The sequence below is a fragment of the Patagioenas fasciata genome, chromosome 6, assembly GCF_037038585.1.
Source record: "Patagioenas fasciata isolate bPatFas1 chromosome 6, bPatFas1.hap1, whole genome shotgun sequence".
In the NCBI taxonomy this organism is placed as follows: Eukaryota; Metazoa; Chordata; class Aves; order Columbiformes; family Columbidae; genus Patagioenas; species Patagioenas fasciata.
The window spans coordinates 19876962-19894780 of NC_092525.1; the positions used below are offsets into that span (position 1 = coordinate 19876962).

General features: G+C 38.5%; 1 protein-coding gene across 23 annotated transcripts in view; it reads right to left on the reverse strand.

Moving 5' to 3' along the window:
* The window catches only part of FGGY (FGGY carbohydrate kinase domain containing), a 309381-nt gene that overhangs the window by 97742 nt on the left and 193820 nt on the right, over window positions 1-17819 (reverse strand). For all 23 annotated transcript variants that reach the window (XM_071810167.1, XM_071810160.1, XM_071810159.1 and 20 more), the window contains one exon: window positions 14574-14662. In XM_071810167.1, the coding sequence (XP_071666268.1) occupies window positions 14574-14662 (89 nt within the window). The remainder of the gene's footprint in view (window positions 1-14573; window positions 14663-17819) is intronic.

The following is a 17819-nucleotide window of genomic DNA, read 5'->3' on the forward strand; positions in this document are numbered from 1 at the left end:
TGATTAGTATCAATTTCTAAAAATGTTTTTGATGGTTACAGTAAGTCATTTAAATCAAAGGAAAAGCAAGATGGCTAATTTCACATACATCATAGGCTGTACTGCATGCTTGTATTTTAATGTTTTATACTACAGTATCAGTGTATATTTAATAATAGTTCAAGTTTAAAGTCCTTTGGAATTGTACTCATGTAAAAAAAGAAGGTAAATTTTTGTTCAAATCTGAAAAGGCAAGGAGAGCAACAGTATTATTTGGATAGCTATGTGATTTTGCAAACCAAAGAAAACCTCACCAAATAGAACCACGCAGAGTTTTGAAACAGGTAACCGGAGTAAAAGCACACATAAATTTCCACTAAATTAAGAATGGGGAAAAAAAAAAAAGAAAAAAAAACAGCAAAAACATCTTATGTAATTAAGTAGAGAGAGCATTGGGAGATGAATACAGAAAATAAGGAAAGCTACAGAGTATATAAATCAGGTGTCATTATTCCTCAGAACACAGCAATAAAGACGTTCAAACAAAGAAGCAATCATTACGCAATTGAAAAAAGGGCATGGGTATCGCTGGGACCAAAACCTTAACAGGAATTTTTGTTTTTTTTCTTCAAAAGAGACTGTATTACACGGTTATCTAGACGGCTTGCACTCATAATAACAGAGAGGAATATAAGCGAACATAAGCCCTCATTAACTGAGCACGATCTAGAAGAACTAACCCCAGAAGGATGTTAACATGTTGCGAATTCCAGGACTCCTTCCTCCTTTGCTAACTCTGAAACAATTACTGCGGCCATGGTAAAAGAGAAGTGACTGGACAAAATGAACCTGCACTTTGACTTGTAACAAACAAATGGATTCTTGGAAAGATGTTACTCTTCTAATTTCAGATGCTTTTGCCTGTTACAAAAGGAAGGTGGACATCAATGGTTTTTACACTCATTTAAATCCTAAAAACAACTTCACCTGGGACTGAACATCCGCAGCGCTCTCAGAGCCAGAGCTAACCCTCCCAGGGTGGCGGGTGATGCCTGAGCTTGCCTGACACTAAACGCTGTGAAAGGTGACGGTTGAACCAGAAGGGTGGTGTTTACCACTACTCTTAACTCTAATGAACCCTTTAATGGAGTTCTAACAATGCTAAAATCTCTTAGTCTTTCTCGATACTTGAATTATACTGCAATACTTGCAGAAAATACAAATGCTTGCAAATGCTGCAAGCACAGAGAAGACTGGACGAAAAGTCAATTCAAAATCCCTATATTAGCTACCTGAAAAAAATAAAGAATGCTTTATTCTCTCTTCTCTTTTTAAAAAAACCAAGAACTTCCATATTTGTGTGTTTTACCAAAATAAGTGATAGAAGTAAAAAGATCACTCCATAGAAATGCTGTACAAGTTTTATGCAAGAGAAATTAATAAAAAAATCCCATGCAATCCTGCAAACTACTATTTATCTATGAACCTGGTCCTACAAAGAGTTAGGTGCGAGTAATCTGACCTGAACGAATATTGTCAACTGCAGCATTTATGTAAGTCATGTGTTTGCATAAGCAACTGTGGGATTGTGCTCGACTTATTCTATATAGTCTTTACTAACTCCAGCAATTAAGTCAGCAATATCAGGCTGTACATTAAGCCATTTTCCTTAGCGTAAAGTGGTTTGCACCTTGACAAAGAAAATTACCTCACTGGTGTTCTAAGATGGCTCTAGAGGGAAAAGGTCAATTTTCACTGCTACAAGAGGCAGCAGAAATCCTAAGGTCAGAATTCAACCGAGTTCTCCTGCCCTGACTTGACATGGATGGTGTGAGAATGAGGAGTGACAGCACAAGATCTGCTGTCCTGCAGTAAGCAGAGATACGCAACTCTGGGCTGCAGTAATGAAAAATAGAAATAAATTAAGAAACAAACCTACATCCAGATCAAAAAATAATAGCAAGTGCCACCTAAAAGGCAGCAGTTATTTAAAGAGATTTTTCTGGAAGAAGGAACCATGTGTTGTAGTATGGGTTAAATCCACAGTACGTTAACTGTCTGAAGATGCTCTTGTCCTATGACAAGTGCTGCCAGCCAGATGGCTCAGCTGGAGCAAGACAGCAGATGAAAACTTCTCTGGGTGGACTGACTTTGATTTTTCCAAATACACAATTTCTTCATAATCCGTACCAATCAATCTCAATTAATAACATACAGACTGTTTGCAAATTGTTATCTGTGTAATACTGAAAGCTTCTCTGGGCCTGAGTGGACAAAAAGTTCAGAGGAGAACAGTGTAAGAACAGTTCCCCAAACATTCATGCAACCAACAGCCTGTTCATACCAACATGCTTGGACAGCAAATAAAGGACTCAGACCAGCAAAGCACTTAAGCACATGCTTTAACTTTAAGCACGTGCCTAAGTGCTTTGCTGGAAAAAAGCCCAAAGACAAGAATGAATATGGTTAACCGAAAAGCCCTTCAGAACTGGACTGACTGCTTTGTTTTTCCATTAACTCTAGTTGCTAGTAAACACAAGCTTGGTCTGAGCATCCTGCCCAGTATATTTAACCCATATCACAAAAACAGCGATCTCGTACAAGCAATCTCTTTATTCAGGGAAGTTCCATGAATTAGAAAGCAAGGGGACTGCAAGACGTATTTGGGATTCAGGCTACTTGTAAAGCACAAGGTCTCTTTGACAGGCAAACCCATGTGAAGGCCCTGACCATTAAATACTCTTTTAGTAGCTGACCACACAAGCCCACATTGTCCTGGCTCTTCCACCTCTTACATCAAGCCCCAAAAAACACATTTTGGAGATCTCACCAAGGTGGCACAAAACACTGCCACAAGACCGATGGTTTGTCTTCCCCTCTCTGTCTTGCAAAGGAAAAAAAATCCAAGCTTGGAGACGATAATTTCCGACTCTGGGCTTTGGGAATGTGACAGTCTTTTTTTATTACCTCCACCTTCGTCCATTAATAACATTTTTATATGCATCAAGTTTACCCCCAAACCAGAATGAAAACAAAATTTCCTAGAATATCTTAAGCAAAATGCATGTCAAAAAAAAGTTTGGAGTCCAAAAATGGAAAGATGATTAAGGAGGCAGGTGAAGTTGGAATGAAACAATAATAAAAAGCCCTAAGAACACATCATATATTCATAGCTCTTGAATCATTAAGGTTTTGCATGACAGCTCTCACAAGCACCGCTATGGCAAACTCACTGACTTTTAAGCAGGAGTGAAAGTGGTTAAGCCCTAAGACAAATAATTTGAAAATCTCAGCACAAGTCTGATCTCAGAGAGTTTAAAGGAATGCAGACTGCCCAAAAACACAGCAGCTGTTTGTTTTTTCTGCCACCTTTCCAAGGTTCATGTCTGGAGTGAGGATAAACAGTTCTGAAAAAAAGTTATGTGGAGTTCAGACTTTAAGAAAATAAAGTATCAGACTAGTATTTCTTGTAGAAAGATTAAAAAACCCCAAACCTTAAATTATTCAGTCCTGGAGGTTTTCAGGTAGAGCTCTCAGGAGCAGAGAGGTACATGGCTTGAGGCTTCAATATATTAAAATGCTTTCTCAAAACCAGTCTGCATTTTCAAAAGCAAGGCCTGATGTGGTTTTCTTGAGCAATATTCCTCCAAGCAGTGTTTCAAATTTAAAAAGGTAAGACTGTATTCCCTATTTTATGCACACATGTGTGCATACACACACAAATAGAAACCTTTTTCAGATAAAGCAACAAGTAAACAAAATAGCGGATGAAGCCTTAGAGATCAGCCTGATTTCCATCAGCACAGATTTCACAGTTACAAGGCCACTTGTGCTACGTCATTTTGGACATCACTTGTTATACTCTCCCTCCTTCTTTCTCTCTATTGTTCTCTTTGTGCCAAAGCAAATGAGCATCCACTATAATTAATGTGTCTCTTGATAGGTTAGGCAATTAGAAATCTCTTGACTCAACATTTTTAGTAGGTATGACTTCCATTTGATCCACATTTTTCAAGAGACATAACCTGAAAAACAAACAGTTAAGAGGAAATTCACTTGGGTTACCAGTGAAGCTAACAGCTAACCAGTGTAAAAAAAGATTATCTGTGTTATTACAGGCAACTCAGAAACAGCAGGAAATTTCAGGCACCATGCTGGGATTCAACATCTGTTTATGAACTGTCCTTATACACAAAATGGAGAGTTGTTACAGGATAGAGTATACAAAATCAGGAAGTCTGAAACAAAGTGGAACCCCTCCAGAGAGCTTTCCTGTTATACTCATACCTGGTGGTATTGGGGCATCAGCATGAGGAATGGTGAACACTAAAGAACTCCAAGTTGTCTTTGAGAGACGCATTCAAGTTATACATATCACAGACAAGCAGTATCCAGACATTTGAAAGATCCTGTTCATGAAGTGCAAATATGAAGAAGAGCTGTCAGTGTGACTTGCTCATCCACATACCCCATTTTCCAATCTTTCCAGGGAAAGGAAAGCACTATATAGCATTAACCTCATATACAGATGCTGTATTCAAGGAATTAGGGACAACGTCACACCTACGTTTTCAATTAAGACAGGAAGCACCCTGTTTCTTGAAAGTAATATTATATCATAACAGTACTTTCTCTCAAAAGAGATTTTATTAGATGCAACAACAAATCAGCATCAAAAGCTCCTAAGTACAGCTTAATGGAGGGAATCTTAGAAGATGAAAACTATAGGAAAATAATTTCTTTCCTGGATATTTTGTGGCATGTTTCCCCCACTCTCATCACACTTAACTAAATATAAAAGCATCTTACTGTGAAGACCCAGCCTCATCCCTCAGAAGCAAGCACTAACCTTGGCAAATGAGGTTGGAAGGAGAGAAGAGTATCTTTCAAAGTTGTAAGTTTGAAAACTGTAAGTTTCAAACTACAGCAAATGGAAGTTGGAGTTTTTTCTTTCATCCTAATAACGTACTATATATGCATAAATGCAAGTGGGTTTGGGGGGTGGGGAATATGGAAGGGCTTTCCTACTGTCCTTCTCACTTTGACAAAAGTTTCTTGTACACAGGTATGAGAGGCAATTGCAGGGCCACCTTCCACTAAGTCCCTTCTGCTCCAGCAGACAGTGGCACATGGAGCCTGGGAACGACGGCAGCAGAGCCACAGCTCCAGAGCTCTGAGCTGAGCCTAGCAGGTGACACAGGGAAGGTGCTCTGAGGAATGTCAGTTGTTTCCAAATCACTTCTCAGGAAAGGACAAGGATACATCTATACTGCAAAACCCCAGCAAGCTCATAACTCAGGCTAACGAATCTCAGATGGAACACTTGAACTAAAATGAAGTGGACAAACAGAGGCTTTAACTAAGATTAGCAGCTCTGGGGGCAGTTTAAAGCCGAATGTAAACAACCTGAACCAAATATATATAAAACCCAAATATTATCTGGAGCCAACTAAGAGTAAAATATAGAACTTCCACTTCATTTTAAAATTAAACTAACAGCCATGGTGGAATCTGAAATTTCAACGATCCTATCCACAGGAGAAATAATTTTCCCATGCACGCAAGGTCTGGCAACCAATCAGCATGACATCTCTGCTGTATCACACTGCAATCCTTACTGCTTCATCTGTTTCTCTCAAGTCAGACAGTCAGAAGCCTACCATCGAAATTTAATTAAAGAAGGTAGTAAGAAAATAAACAACCTTCCTTGGAATGTCTTTGATTCTGTAAGTACATGTTCATTTCATCCACTGAAGACTGAATTACAACCTTTCATCTAATGAGCAGCTTAATGGAATGGGGCTGGAATAAAGAATGGGAGAAGGAAAAAACAAATCTTGGTGATTTTGTATAACACATAATATATTTATACAATATTGGGCTCACTATCTGGCAACATCAATTTGCAAGCTACAGTAAAAGTGTTCACTATCTTAATGCAAGTAGAAGACATAGGCAAGCACTTACACCAAATCAATAACCAGATCTTACTTATAGTTAAAGCAGCAGATGCTCTACCACAAGGCAGAAATGACAGAACATGTATGCAGAAGTGTCTGCTTTCCTTAGACACATTCTTGAAAGCACCGTATCATTTATCTAAGATTATTTTTATAGGCAGATGACAGGTCAGGCATACAAGTACACTATTTTAAAGGTTATGGAGTTGGCAAAATTGGTATCACCGCCATGGACAAAGAACCATTTTCTTTTGAAGTCTTCGTGGTCAGGTTATTTACATTTCACAGCTAAAAGGCTCCTCTCTGGATAATATGGATGCTAAAACAAATAAGAGAAAAAGTCCTCTGTAAGCTAATGCTACTTTAAAGAGGTAATGTAAATCAACCCTGACACCAGCGTCATCCTCAAGCACGATGAGAATTTCCAGTGAAAAGTTACTAACATTAAACAGAATCAGAGAGTCAGCCAACGAAAATAAAGCAAACGTGTAAGCAAACTGCCTTCCAGGCCAAGACTGTTGTTACAGCCATGTATTACAGTGAAAAGGAGAGGAGGAACACTCTGGTGGTGAAAAGCGTTTGTTTGGGAAGTCTGGAGGAAGAATTGGTCCAGAATAAATAATGTCTAGTGTGATCTGTGAAAATGCCTATGGAACAGGACACCTAATTCTCACTGAACTTTAGACAGAAAGCTGGATGCCCAGCTAAACACTTAAAAGAACATTACCCTTCAAATTATATGGTTCTCTTCCCATCTATAAAATAATAATGCCACTTTCTTAGTTAAGAGCAGCATTTTAAAGCTGAATTTAAGACCCTTTCATACGCGAGATATTACAGAAGAGTAAAGGTGGTTGGTTTGGTTTTTTGTTTGTTTTGGTTTTTTTTTTTTTTTTTTTAAAAAAGAGCCCCTTATGGATATAATAAAAAAAATTGACTTTAATGCTTTTGAGCACTATACGTACACATATAATGCACAGACTTCATGTTACATAGCCTTCTTCTCCTTCACTGGATAAGAACGCTCCTGGAGTGTTACTGTTCTCAGGGGGAGGTTTTTAAGAATTTACTGTGAATATATGCATTCTATATGTGCACGCTGAAGCACTGCTTGGCCTGTAAGTGACCCAGGAGTTCATAAACATGGCTATTTTCTCATCACGTTCAAATTTATGCAAGAAAGCAACTGCTACACAGCTCTTGCTGAACAGAGACCTGATCTCACAACGGACAAGGGCTTTGCATGGGGCATTCCAGTGTTTCACATAAGGAAGAGTTCAAAGAAGATGACAAGATTGTTTATATGATGTCTTGTACCAAGGGGGTCAGATCCCTGATGGCACTCACAGAAGTTAATGCAAAAGAAACATACATTCCTTGAACAGCCAGCCTACATCTGAAAAGAACTGAAATAATTGTAAGAAAAAACAAGATTAAGATAACTGAAAGACAAGTTTCCCTGTGGTTTCTGTGTTGTCATTCCTCAGAATTTGGGGCCATAACACCACAAACTCCTTTGATACTCGCCCACCCCAGTTCAGTGAAGCACAGTTATCCAGTGCCACCTTTAGTTAACTCGTCAGCAAGTCAGATCTCAAAGACTCCAACCCATCTCTTTACAAACTTTATTAAGGGGAGATTATGATCTGACCCTCAGAGAAGCTGATAATTACAGTGTTCATATATATATATATATATTGCTTCTGCACAGGATCAACAATGAAAGGGTTGTTTAAACACGGCTCCTTTGCTTCGATGGAAAACTGTGTGTACCACTCACCAGCTCAACTAAATGTTAATGACTACTATGGAAAAATAAAAGACAGGGACATTTTCTGATACACACCGTATATTTATTTAAGAGGTTTCTTATGATGTAGGATGTGGCATTTTGAGATTGAAGACCTTTAACAGCAATGAATATATGAATCCTGATTTGTTTTATTAGCATTTTTTTAAAGCACCGGACAATGTCTTAACACAGACACAGACACACACACTCTCACATATACACACACACTCTCAAACTACCACACTAGGCAAGATCAGAGCTTAACAGCCAACAAAACACACATTCAATCCCTGAGATCATTTTCCTGAAATAGAAAACTACATATGTTTCTCAAATTTCACATCAAGCCACTGCACAGCCCGAACTGCAGGGGCGAACAGAGCCAAGCCTGCCTTTGGGCTTAGGGGAGTAAGAACCTGAAAACAAGATGATTCTTTTCATATCACCACATTTCTTGTCCACAATCTAAACTTACAAACACCCCCGTTTAACAGCCTTTCTAGCAGGGGCTGCTTATCAAGCAGCCTTTGCTTTGTCAAATTAAGACACATCGCCTTGGATTAGTGAGACTCCCTGAGTTCAAAATGACTTCATGGTTGGCTCAGAGTTCACTGTCTCTGTGGCAAGTTGCCAGTAATACATCTACTACTGCGCCTGCCCCCAATCCTTTTCTATACTGACCTAGCTGACTTTTTTTTTTTAAGCAGCAAATGAACACAACAGAAAACTAAGCGCTAGATACTGTCACAGCTAATTAACAATCCTAACATCTTAAAAGAAATAACCAAAGTAGTAAATATTTGCATTTCAGAGACTTGCATTCAGATCTTCAATCTCTCAATGTATGTCAAAGCTGTTGAAAAGGGACAACGCAGTTTTTCTTCACTGTGCAGATACAGTTCGACACGATGAAGGGCTCCTGTTCTGGTGGAAAACACATTAAGCTTCTTTTGCTAATATTTTGTAAAAGGCATTTGTACAATAACAATAGCTAAAGCTTCCTGTTTGCCTGTGTGCTTCCTGGTTAATGTTAACGAGATCTGCTAACCATTTTCTTATTTAGCACACAGAACTCTTTCAGTTTACTCTGTAGACTCAAGGACATGTCGTTTTTACATTTAAAAAAAAGAATCCTAACAGTAATAGCCCACATCGCACCTGTCCTTCACAGTGCTGATAACTTTTACAGCCACACATTTCATATTTTCCTACATTGGGTCAGTCTGTGTGTCACCACCAGTCTCCAAAGAACATATTTTGAATTTATTGAAAGCCTGATCAAAGTGGAATTCTCTCATTTGGCAAAGATATCATCACAGGGACACTTGCTTTTGGCTCCATTACAAGAAATCCATGGCACTTTGGTTGTCCAATCCACAAAAACACCATCCCTCCCCTCCCAACCAGCCCTTAAAGATAATTCTCTGTTCTCCAGAGACTTCTCCAATCAAGTCTGCAAGTCTGAAGTCTTGGGTTTCACTTCATAAACAGGACACAAAACCCGAGTGCAATTCAGGATACTGTCACTGCCACACGGGCTGCAGTGCTAATCAGGAAAGCTTTCTGAAATATTTCCTAGACACTTTATTTACAGAGAGAGGTCTAATTTTTAGATCAGACATCTTTTGAAGTAGGCACAAAACATAAACAAGAAGCAGCCAAATGCGAGAATTGCCACCAAAGGATATACATTAGTCATGGGACGGCTAGGACAGAAGGGAAGGGCAGACGGCCCCAAAAACTGGTGTCTGTGCTGCTCCAGTCACAACATCTCATTAGCAGGATTGCCCAATCCTTTAAAAATACACTGGCACCCTTCAGATAATCATTTAACTCACACCAGTTTGCTTTCTCAACAGTGCCTCCAAACATAGGCTCCTCTTCTAAACTCTCTTTATTTTCAAAGTTTCCAGCCTATCTGGATAAATTATTCGGTGAGAACACTACTAACCACAGCGATGAAATACCTCACAGTGGAAAAGCAAGCAACCTCATGATCGTGTATCTATGTACCAGTTTAACAGACAAAGAACTAGAATCAAATCCTCAAAAGGAACTCAGCTGCCCAAACACTTCTGAAGATGTACATCGAATTCACTTCTCCAAATGACACAAGGGACATAACACAGCAGAGACTTGAATCCAGATTCTCAGATTCAAAAGCACCTTCTTAGCTTTTATGTTTTAGTACAAACTTCCATTACTGAAATTCAGCAATGGACCAGACTCTATTACATCAGTGTACTCTGCATCAACCCCGCTAACATCAGAGAAGCTCTCTGGATTTAAATCAGTGCAACAGCCACCTCTAGCCCTAATGATAAGAATCTGGGAACAGCTCACAAATAAACTTTGAGGACTTAATCCCTGCTTACCATAAAGGGTCAGCTATTCAAATGTGGACAAGCCAACGAACTAGCCCCTTCCCCATAAATGATAGAAAAAAAAGTCAAGGTATTTTCCTGTTGAAAATACTCTGTATTAAAAGGATATGACATTCTCATGCAGATATAGCCTGATATTAGTTATGTGGTTCACATAAATGCATTTGATGACTGCAAGCATTTGTCTTTCACTTTGCAGTCTGTTCCTATTGTAACAGTGTGAATTTCAGTCCTATGAAACTGATTTTCTCTGGAGAAACGCATCATCCTGAGACCTGTTGGAAGGAGATAATTTACAAAGGATCCCCCAGGAGTATAAGAAACATCTCCGTTACACCATTTTCCCTGTCATGATGGCTAGCAGTTGAAGACTGACAGGAAAACTATTTCCACAGGAAGTCTCTACTAAATAACACATTACTTTCCCCCAACTATTAACATATATAGAGTGTAAGGGAAAAAAAAACAAAACAACACAACACAATTACTCAGCACAAATATTAATCTCACAGAATCAACTGGGTTGGAAAAGACCTCAGAGATCATCGAGTCCAACCTTTGGTCCAACTCTAGCCCGTTTACTAGATCATGGCACTAAGTGCCATGTCTAATCACAGTTTAAAAACCTCCAGGGACGGCGACTCCACCACCTCCCTTGGCAGGCCATTCCAATGCCTGACCACTCTCTCTGTAAAGAATTTCTTTCTAATATCCATCCTAAATTTCCCCTGGCAGAGTTTAAGTTCATGCCCCCTTGTCCTATTGTTAACTGCCTGGGAGAAGAGACCAATCCCCACCTGGCTATAATTTCCCTCGTTCCAACTTTTTTTTGGTAATTTTTGGGAGGTGGCTTATAGTGTGATGTTGGGCATTCTCTCTTTCAATAATGTCAGCCTGACATTCTTCCTGGTGTTTCCAAATCCTTCTCCATGGGTTTAATATCTCTTTCATTACAGCTCACCTTAAACCATGTAAATCCAATAGAGACTAGCTAATTTTCCAGTGAGTTACTTATGATGGGAAGTGGCCCTGAAGAAGAATGCTAGATCTAAATACACACGACCTTCAATAATTTTTGTGTGACTTCTACCCAATTTAACAGCTGAACCATATTATTTGCAATGTAATTCTTCACTAGACTTCAGAAATACAATAAAATTGCAGATGTGCATCTCTGGGAAGAATTCTCCATCCATAATAAAGTAACCTGTAACTAAACCAGATAGGTATTTAGATTTTGTTAAGACAGCTTTACCCAAAACATCATATAAAGTAAAAGTTATCAGAGATTATAGATGGTGGCTGGAAGAGAACAGTGAGTCACACTCACCGTAAGTAGAAGTGCTGAGCCTCTGAAAAGCCTTGCTAATGTGTCTGTGAAAAAAATGGCTCTCTCTTCCTCTCCACAACAGTATTTCTGAAATAAGACAACTGGGTATTCAAGTGGCAAAACCAATGTTTATTGTTGTAATCTTGGGGAGCAGGAGCAGGAGAGGTTCCAAAGTTTTAAATTTTTTAACTGAAGAGCTGTCAGTAACTTTTTTTAATGCAGAATAGTCAGCCATCTGGATCACTGAGAATAATTCAGTGGTCTTTCATCAACCCAAATGCAAAATAACGAAAAATATCTGGTTTTAATATAGAATATTACAGGCAACAATCTTCCGAGGACAATGGGAATCAGTGATTTGGAAGTTATCCTTTAAAACTGATGAGTAAAAATCCCCATCACCAAAACAAATTTAATAAAATAAATCTTTTATCAGAGTCAAGTTATGTATGATTCACAATGACTTGTCTTGCCCTGTGAATCGGTTCCTTTGTGCTCAAATGGAGTAAAGGTGGTAAGAATCTTATACTTGATAAATTCACACTTCCCTGGTATTATAAGCATATGCAGGACAAATTACTTCACCAAACTACAAGGAAAATACCAAGAAACAGGTGTGCACAGGGGAGAGCACAGGAAGGGGGAGAAAAAGGTTTGATTCCAATAAAAACCTTTCTTGTCTTTACTTTCCTGTCTTTCTTCCTCCTTGTTACCATGTAAGACATTCCACTAGAGCAAAAAAGTGGGTTTGATTTTGGGGCAGCAAAGGAATATGTACAAGGAACTACTTTATTCAAAAAAGAAGATTCTCAACCAAAGCGTGGGGGAAGACTTTGTCCAGAAAGTCTTTTCCCAACATTCCTTTCTCCCTTAGAATATTCATCAATAAAATCGAAAAGGTTTTAAAAAATCAAAATGTAATTTCTAAGAAAATAAACTTGCCAGTAAAAAATTCAGGTACGTCAACTTCTGAATATAATCTCCTGTAGCTTTTTTTTGTTTTTAAAGAGAGAGAGATTGATTCTCTGCCCCACCTTCAGGAAGTTACAGATAAGCCAAAGCCAGGCAGGACCAAGGAGCCATCATTAGCACTGAACCCTCCCTTTTCAGACCTACTTCCAGAGCAAAACCTGAGCTTTGCTGAGTTTAGACAGTCCTGAAGCCCACTGCAAGCCAGGACAGCCTGACAGCAGCTGACAGCACCCCTACACTAAGTCCATGACATTACTTTTACCCCATCCTTCTCTTCCATCCCCACACCCACAAGTAACACTGCCCCCTAAATTAGGCATCCATGAGGGACAGCAGACAGGAGCTCATTGGTTGCAGAAGAGGCTGAAAAGTTTAATCTCAGGAATTCAGACTGTACTTCTGTACAGGTTAGATGAGCATTAGAGAATATAATTGTTAGTTTGTAATATCTATTTGGTCTTTCAGTGTTATTAGTAATATTTATTACAACAAAATTTCCCAGGAAGAATTGGGGTCCTACAGTGCTGGGCACTAAAACACACCCAAGAAAATATCTGCCCTTCCCCAAACATCTCACAGAAATTATAACCACGGACGGGTACATGCAAGAGTTTCATGAATGTCTCAGCAGATGGGAATTTTCAGGAACAAGTAAAGGGAAGATGATAAAAAGCTGTACTGTACTAAGTACACTTATCTTCATTTCCGTCCAGTTTCCCCACTACTGCAGCACCAGTTGTTAGCAGTGATACATTAATTCTGCAACTTGTATAGCTGCATAGCTAGTGTAATTACTATACTACAATACAATCATTCATATCCCAACAGCTAAAGAGTAAGTCATAATGGCAGTTACATTTTTAAGTCTGCAGGAAAGCACTGTTGTTCTTTTACATCTGCTCTCACAAGCTACAGTAGGTTGGAGGTTAAGAGAGGTGGAGAGAGGGATTTCTTTTATATGGTACGGCTGTCACTATTAAAAATAAGACAGGCAGAACGTGTTACGGATCTGGGAAGATCTGGGAAAAGTAGGAACTCTCTTCATCAATGCTGGAGATCCCTCTGCTCAAGCAAGATAAGAATTCTCTTTCAAATATATCACCATTCTCTCTGAAATTGCTTCCCTTTCTTTAAAAACAAATTCCAAATAGTATTTGACTCCAGGCTCACCTGGACCATATTCTATTTTAGCTTCTTCAGCCATTAGCACAAGGTGACCATTAGTACACATGAACATTTCATGATTTGCTCACACATTTTATCCCATCTAGTAACCATCATCTAGCCAAAAAGCCAAATTAAAACCGTGCTTGGAACTGAGATCTGATCAGGGCCCCTAGCCAAGCAAGAAGGGTAGAACAAAGACACTTCTACCATATGTAAGAGCAGATAAGAATGTTCCCCCATCCTATTAAACATAACTGTGAGCAGACAAATTGCAAGAATCTGTAACCTAATAAAGTAACTATTTTTCTGGGTCATCATGTCCCCCGACCACCTGAAACACCTTGTCTTCAGGACAGTTTGATACATTTCTCACACACCTGTGCCTAAATTTGAGGAGCGCTTGATCCGTCACAACCTTATACAGTTCATGGGACCAGAGCAGTCACCTTTCTTCCTCCGGTCTCCTGACCAAAGGGTGCTAGTTCTAAATGAAGATTTTAAAGGAGTTTTGTGAAAACTGCTCAGCAAGTATTCTAGGACGCTTAGGGAGCAACACAGCTGCTGTATTTTACAGTGAAGTTACCATTTTAAACAAGATTTTACCAGATGCCTCCCACATGGCAAAGAAGTATTTTCTTCCAATTCTCGAAAAAGTCAAAACATTTATCAACAAAAACAGATTTTAAAGAATTATTAGAAGCATATTTCATGATAACTAAAACAATCATATTTATGTTTCAAAATGGAGTACAAGACCAATTAACCAACAGTTGTACCAAAATACTGGATCTGTGAATTACTGTGCTCACACGAATAACTGTGTTCAGGAATGCACAATGGAAGCAGGAGATAGGTTCAAGATGTTTTGGAGCAGGCTGAATTACAGACGGATGTATATAACAGCATGTCCAGTCAAAATGAATTAAAGTGGAAACACACATAAGAAAATAGATGAAGATGACAAAATCATGCCATTATAATTAACATACCTTGCAGTGACACCTGTGGCTTTCCAAGATAAGAAATCCGGAAGATCAAAGAAGTAGCCTGCTTTGTCCCAGCATGATTCATGTAAGTTCTAACAAAAAAAATTTTAGAAATGCAGATATTAGAGGCCGGGCATGATCATGTCCTTATTTTAATGAAATTAAGAAACCTGCCACATATGTAAAAATAGCATTTTTTCGAGACCAAATACTCTGATCATCCAGTCTGCTCTCCTCACTTCACAGTGATTTACAGCCTGAAGAACTGAGCCTTTCCACCACCACAGACTGATCACAAGAGTTTCCCATAAAGAGTTCATGGAGGCATACGTTTCAGTGGACTAACATGGGCTCCCTCAGTTCCCCATCAGTATTAGGAAAGTCTCAAAATCTTTCTCAAAATCGTATTTGCTTGAAGAATGCCCTGCTTCCTAATATAAACCATTTTAAATTTAACATTTTTGAATTATAAGTACAGGAAAAAAAAAAACAACAGCTCTGTTAGCACAAGAACAAAGCTTTCAAATCTGTTTCCAAATGACTGAAATAGGACACATGCTTGTAAGCCTGACCTGTAAGATTTCACTGAAGCTTTTTTTCACAGTTGGGACATTCAGAGGCTCTCAACAGCCTGGATTAAACAGTAACCATCAGCTTTAAATCCACATGACATCCCTACAGTCACCACCACAGCACACACAAGAATTCACATGAACAACTAACAGAAGTTTATCTTTTCAAACTCTGCTCCTCTGCAAAATTTCCTTGAAATGCATAACAATACAAAAAGCAATACGAATGCTCAAGTTTCTATCTGAAAAGAAATTCTACCTTATTTCTTCAGCTGAGGGTATAACTGAAGAACTGGATAACCCTCCTAAGGTGCAACTGGCTAAGTACAAGAAAAGTACAAATTTGTTAGTTTTGGACCATGTAAAAAATGATTTCATTTAGTTCTTCAAAAGCTTCTAAAATTCACCGGGTTTCTACTGAGTTCAAAAAATAAATGCTTCAATTAGAACTTTTTAACTTAAAGAGCAAAACCTTTGGGTGTCTGTTCCTAATCACTTGGGTTTAGCTTACCTCCTAGACGTATGTGTCTGCTATTCACATCAAATTTAACTTCATATGTGAATGCAAAGGTGCTACATAGTTAATACAAAGGTCATTCAGCCTGATTATTTTGATAATATAAGCCACTTTGTACTGTTAGCATACCTGACAGTCTGCAAAAAGCAACAGTAGTTTGGCTGTTAATCAGAAAACAAATTGGATTAACTGTCCTCTTCAAACAAATCTGTTTCAAAGGTACTTCTTGGATCCTATTCTATTACTTCAAGAATTCCCAAAAGCCACATGTTAGTGACACTAAAATGTTGTTTCATGAACATCCAAATGATTCATTCTTTGCCATCTTGTTGCTTTGTCATCACTAATTAGTATAGAGAAAAAAAAAAAAATCATAGCATGCCCTGATGCTTTTTTCAAGCAAATTTAAAAGTCTCCATGTTTTCGACACTCACTGAAGTTAATTCTAATTTATTTTCACTCACAGTCAGGAATCTGTGACCACATTAAAAGGATTGTGGAAAAGATCTGGGAACGTTCCCAATGCTGTATTCACATCCTGCAACTCACCCTCCAAATTCACTTGTAAAGAAACTAATTCAATCTTTCTATTTTCCAGGGATACTTATGGAGACCCCTTTCTTCATCTCTTTCTCTGTGTTTTTTTTTTTGTTGGTTTTGGTTTTCAATTTTTTTGTTTGTTTTTTGTTTGTTTGTGTTTGGTTTGTTGTTGCTTGTTTATTTTTTAACAGCTATACCTCAAAAAACATAATTTTTTAAGATCCTTACAGATAACCCCAAATACCCAGGGGCAAAGAGTTTACGAATTATGAAGTAGAATGTCTTCATAGACGAGAAGGTTTAGGAGTGTGAGGGATGGGAGAACTGACACAGAGCACATGAAAGGCCTCCATCGCCCATTTATTCCTTGACAAGTCAGAAGATTATCACAAAGCCACACTGCACAATTTTGTATTGTGTCATGTGTATTTGGTCACTTCTTAATTAGACTGAAAATACACACACAGGCAGAATTTCACATGAGCTCCAGCATCCCATACGATTTTTTGGAAACACCTACAGACCTGTTCTCCTTAGGAAAGCTGCAAGAGCTTTCACATCCATATTTTACTGTTTTGCCGAGGAAGGCTGTTTCTGTACAGGAAACCTTTGATTTCTAGTCTTACTGAGTATATAATTTTCTTGTAAGATGAAGTGATCTTCAGACATCTAATGTTTGTGAAAACATATTTTTCCACCAGAAGTAAAATGTGTATATAAACATTGAAGAGGTTCTGTCTTTCGTTATTGCTAAAACAGATTAAATATGAATAAAATTATCTTAAATTCCATTATATACAGCCTTTGTATCAGATCCTTGTTGGCCACAGAGTTAACTAAAGACAGACTAGAAGCAAGACGTCTGATTTAGCACAGGATATCAGTCTGAATTTCATGGCAACTTATCAGCCAAAACCCACAAATGTAAAAATCATCCCAAACTGGTGTGTTAAACCTAGATTAAAACCAGGAGGGACAGATGGAAGCAAAAAAGTTTTACCATTTAGAGTAACAAATAAAGCTGGTGTGAGCATTCAAGTTCCATATCAAGACATAATCTAAGTCATCTGAAAATCCAAAAAGAGACTCATCCACTGAAGAACTGTCTGCTTTTCCCAGTTCAATCCCAAATTTGCATCTCAGTCACCCAGGCAATCTGTAATAGTAGTCCATGTAGCATATCAGTCTCTCCTAAATTACAGAAAACAAATATACATCATGTGAAATGAAGAAAGATAACAACTGTAGACCTAATGCACGCACTCACAGGGATGTAAAAACTGATGTCCCATGCATCATTTCAATTCAGACAAAGCAAGGACTTAGAACTTGGATCTCCCACACTTTTGATCATCTGCCAAGCCATGTGATAGAGGTGTTCTGAGGTACCCAGGACATGCTCTGAGCAGAAATTCTGTTCCTGCCAGAGCCAAGGCTGCAAACTGATCAATTCTGCCATTACCAGTTGCACTCAAATCAATTAGTAAAAAATTAACTGAATTATCAGATTCATCTTCCGGTTGGAATTGGGGTGGGGCAAAGAGGCTTGGAAAGTAACCTCTTAGGGTAAGTCTACAGCTGCAGGTGGACAAAACTCTTTGCTGCAACACACTCTCTGTA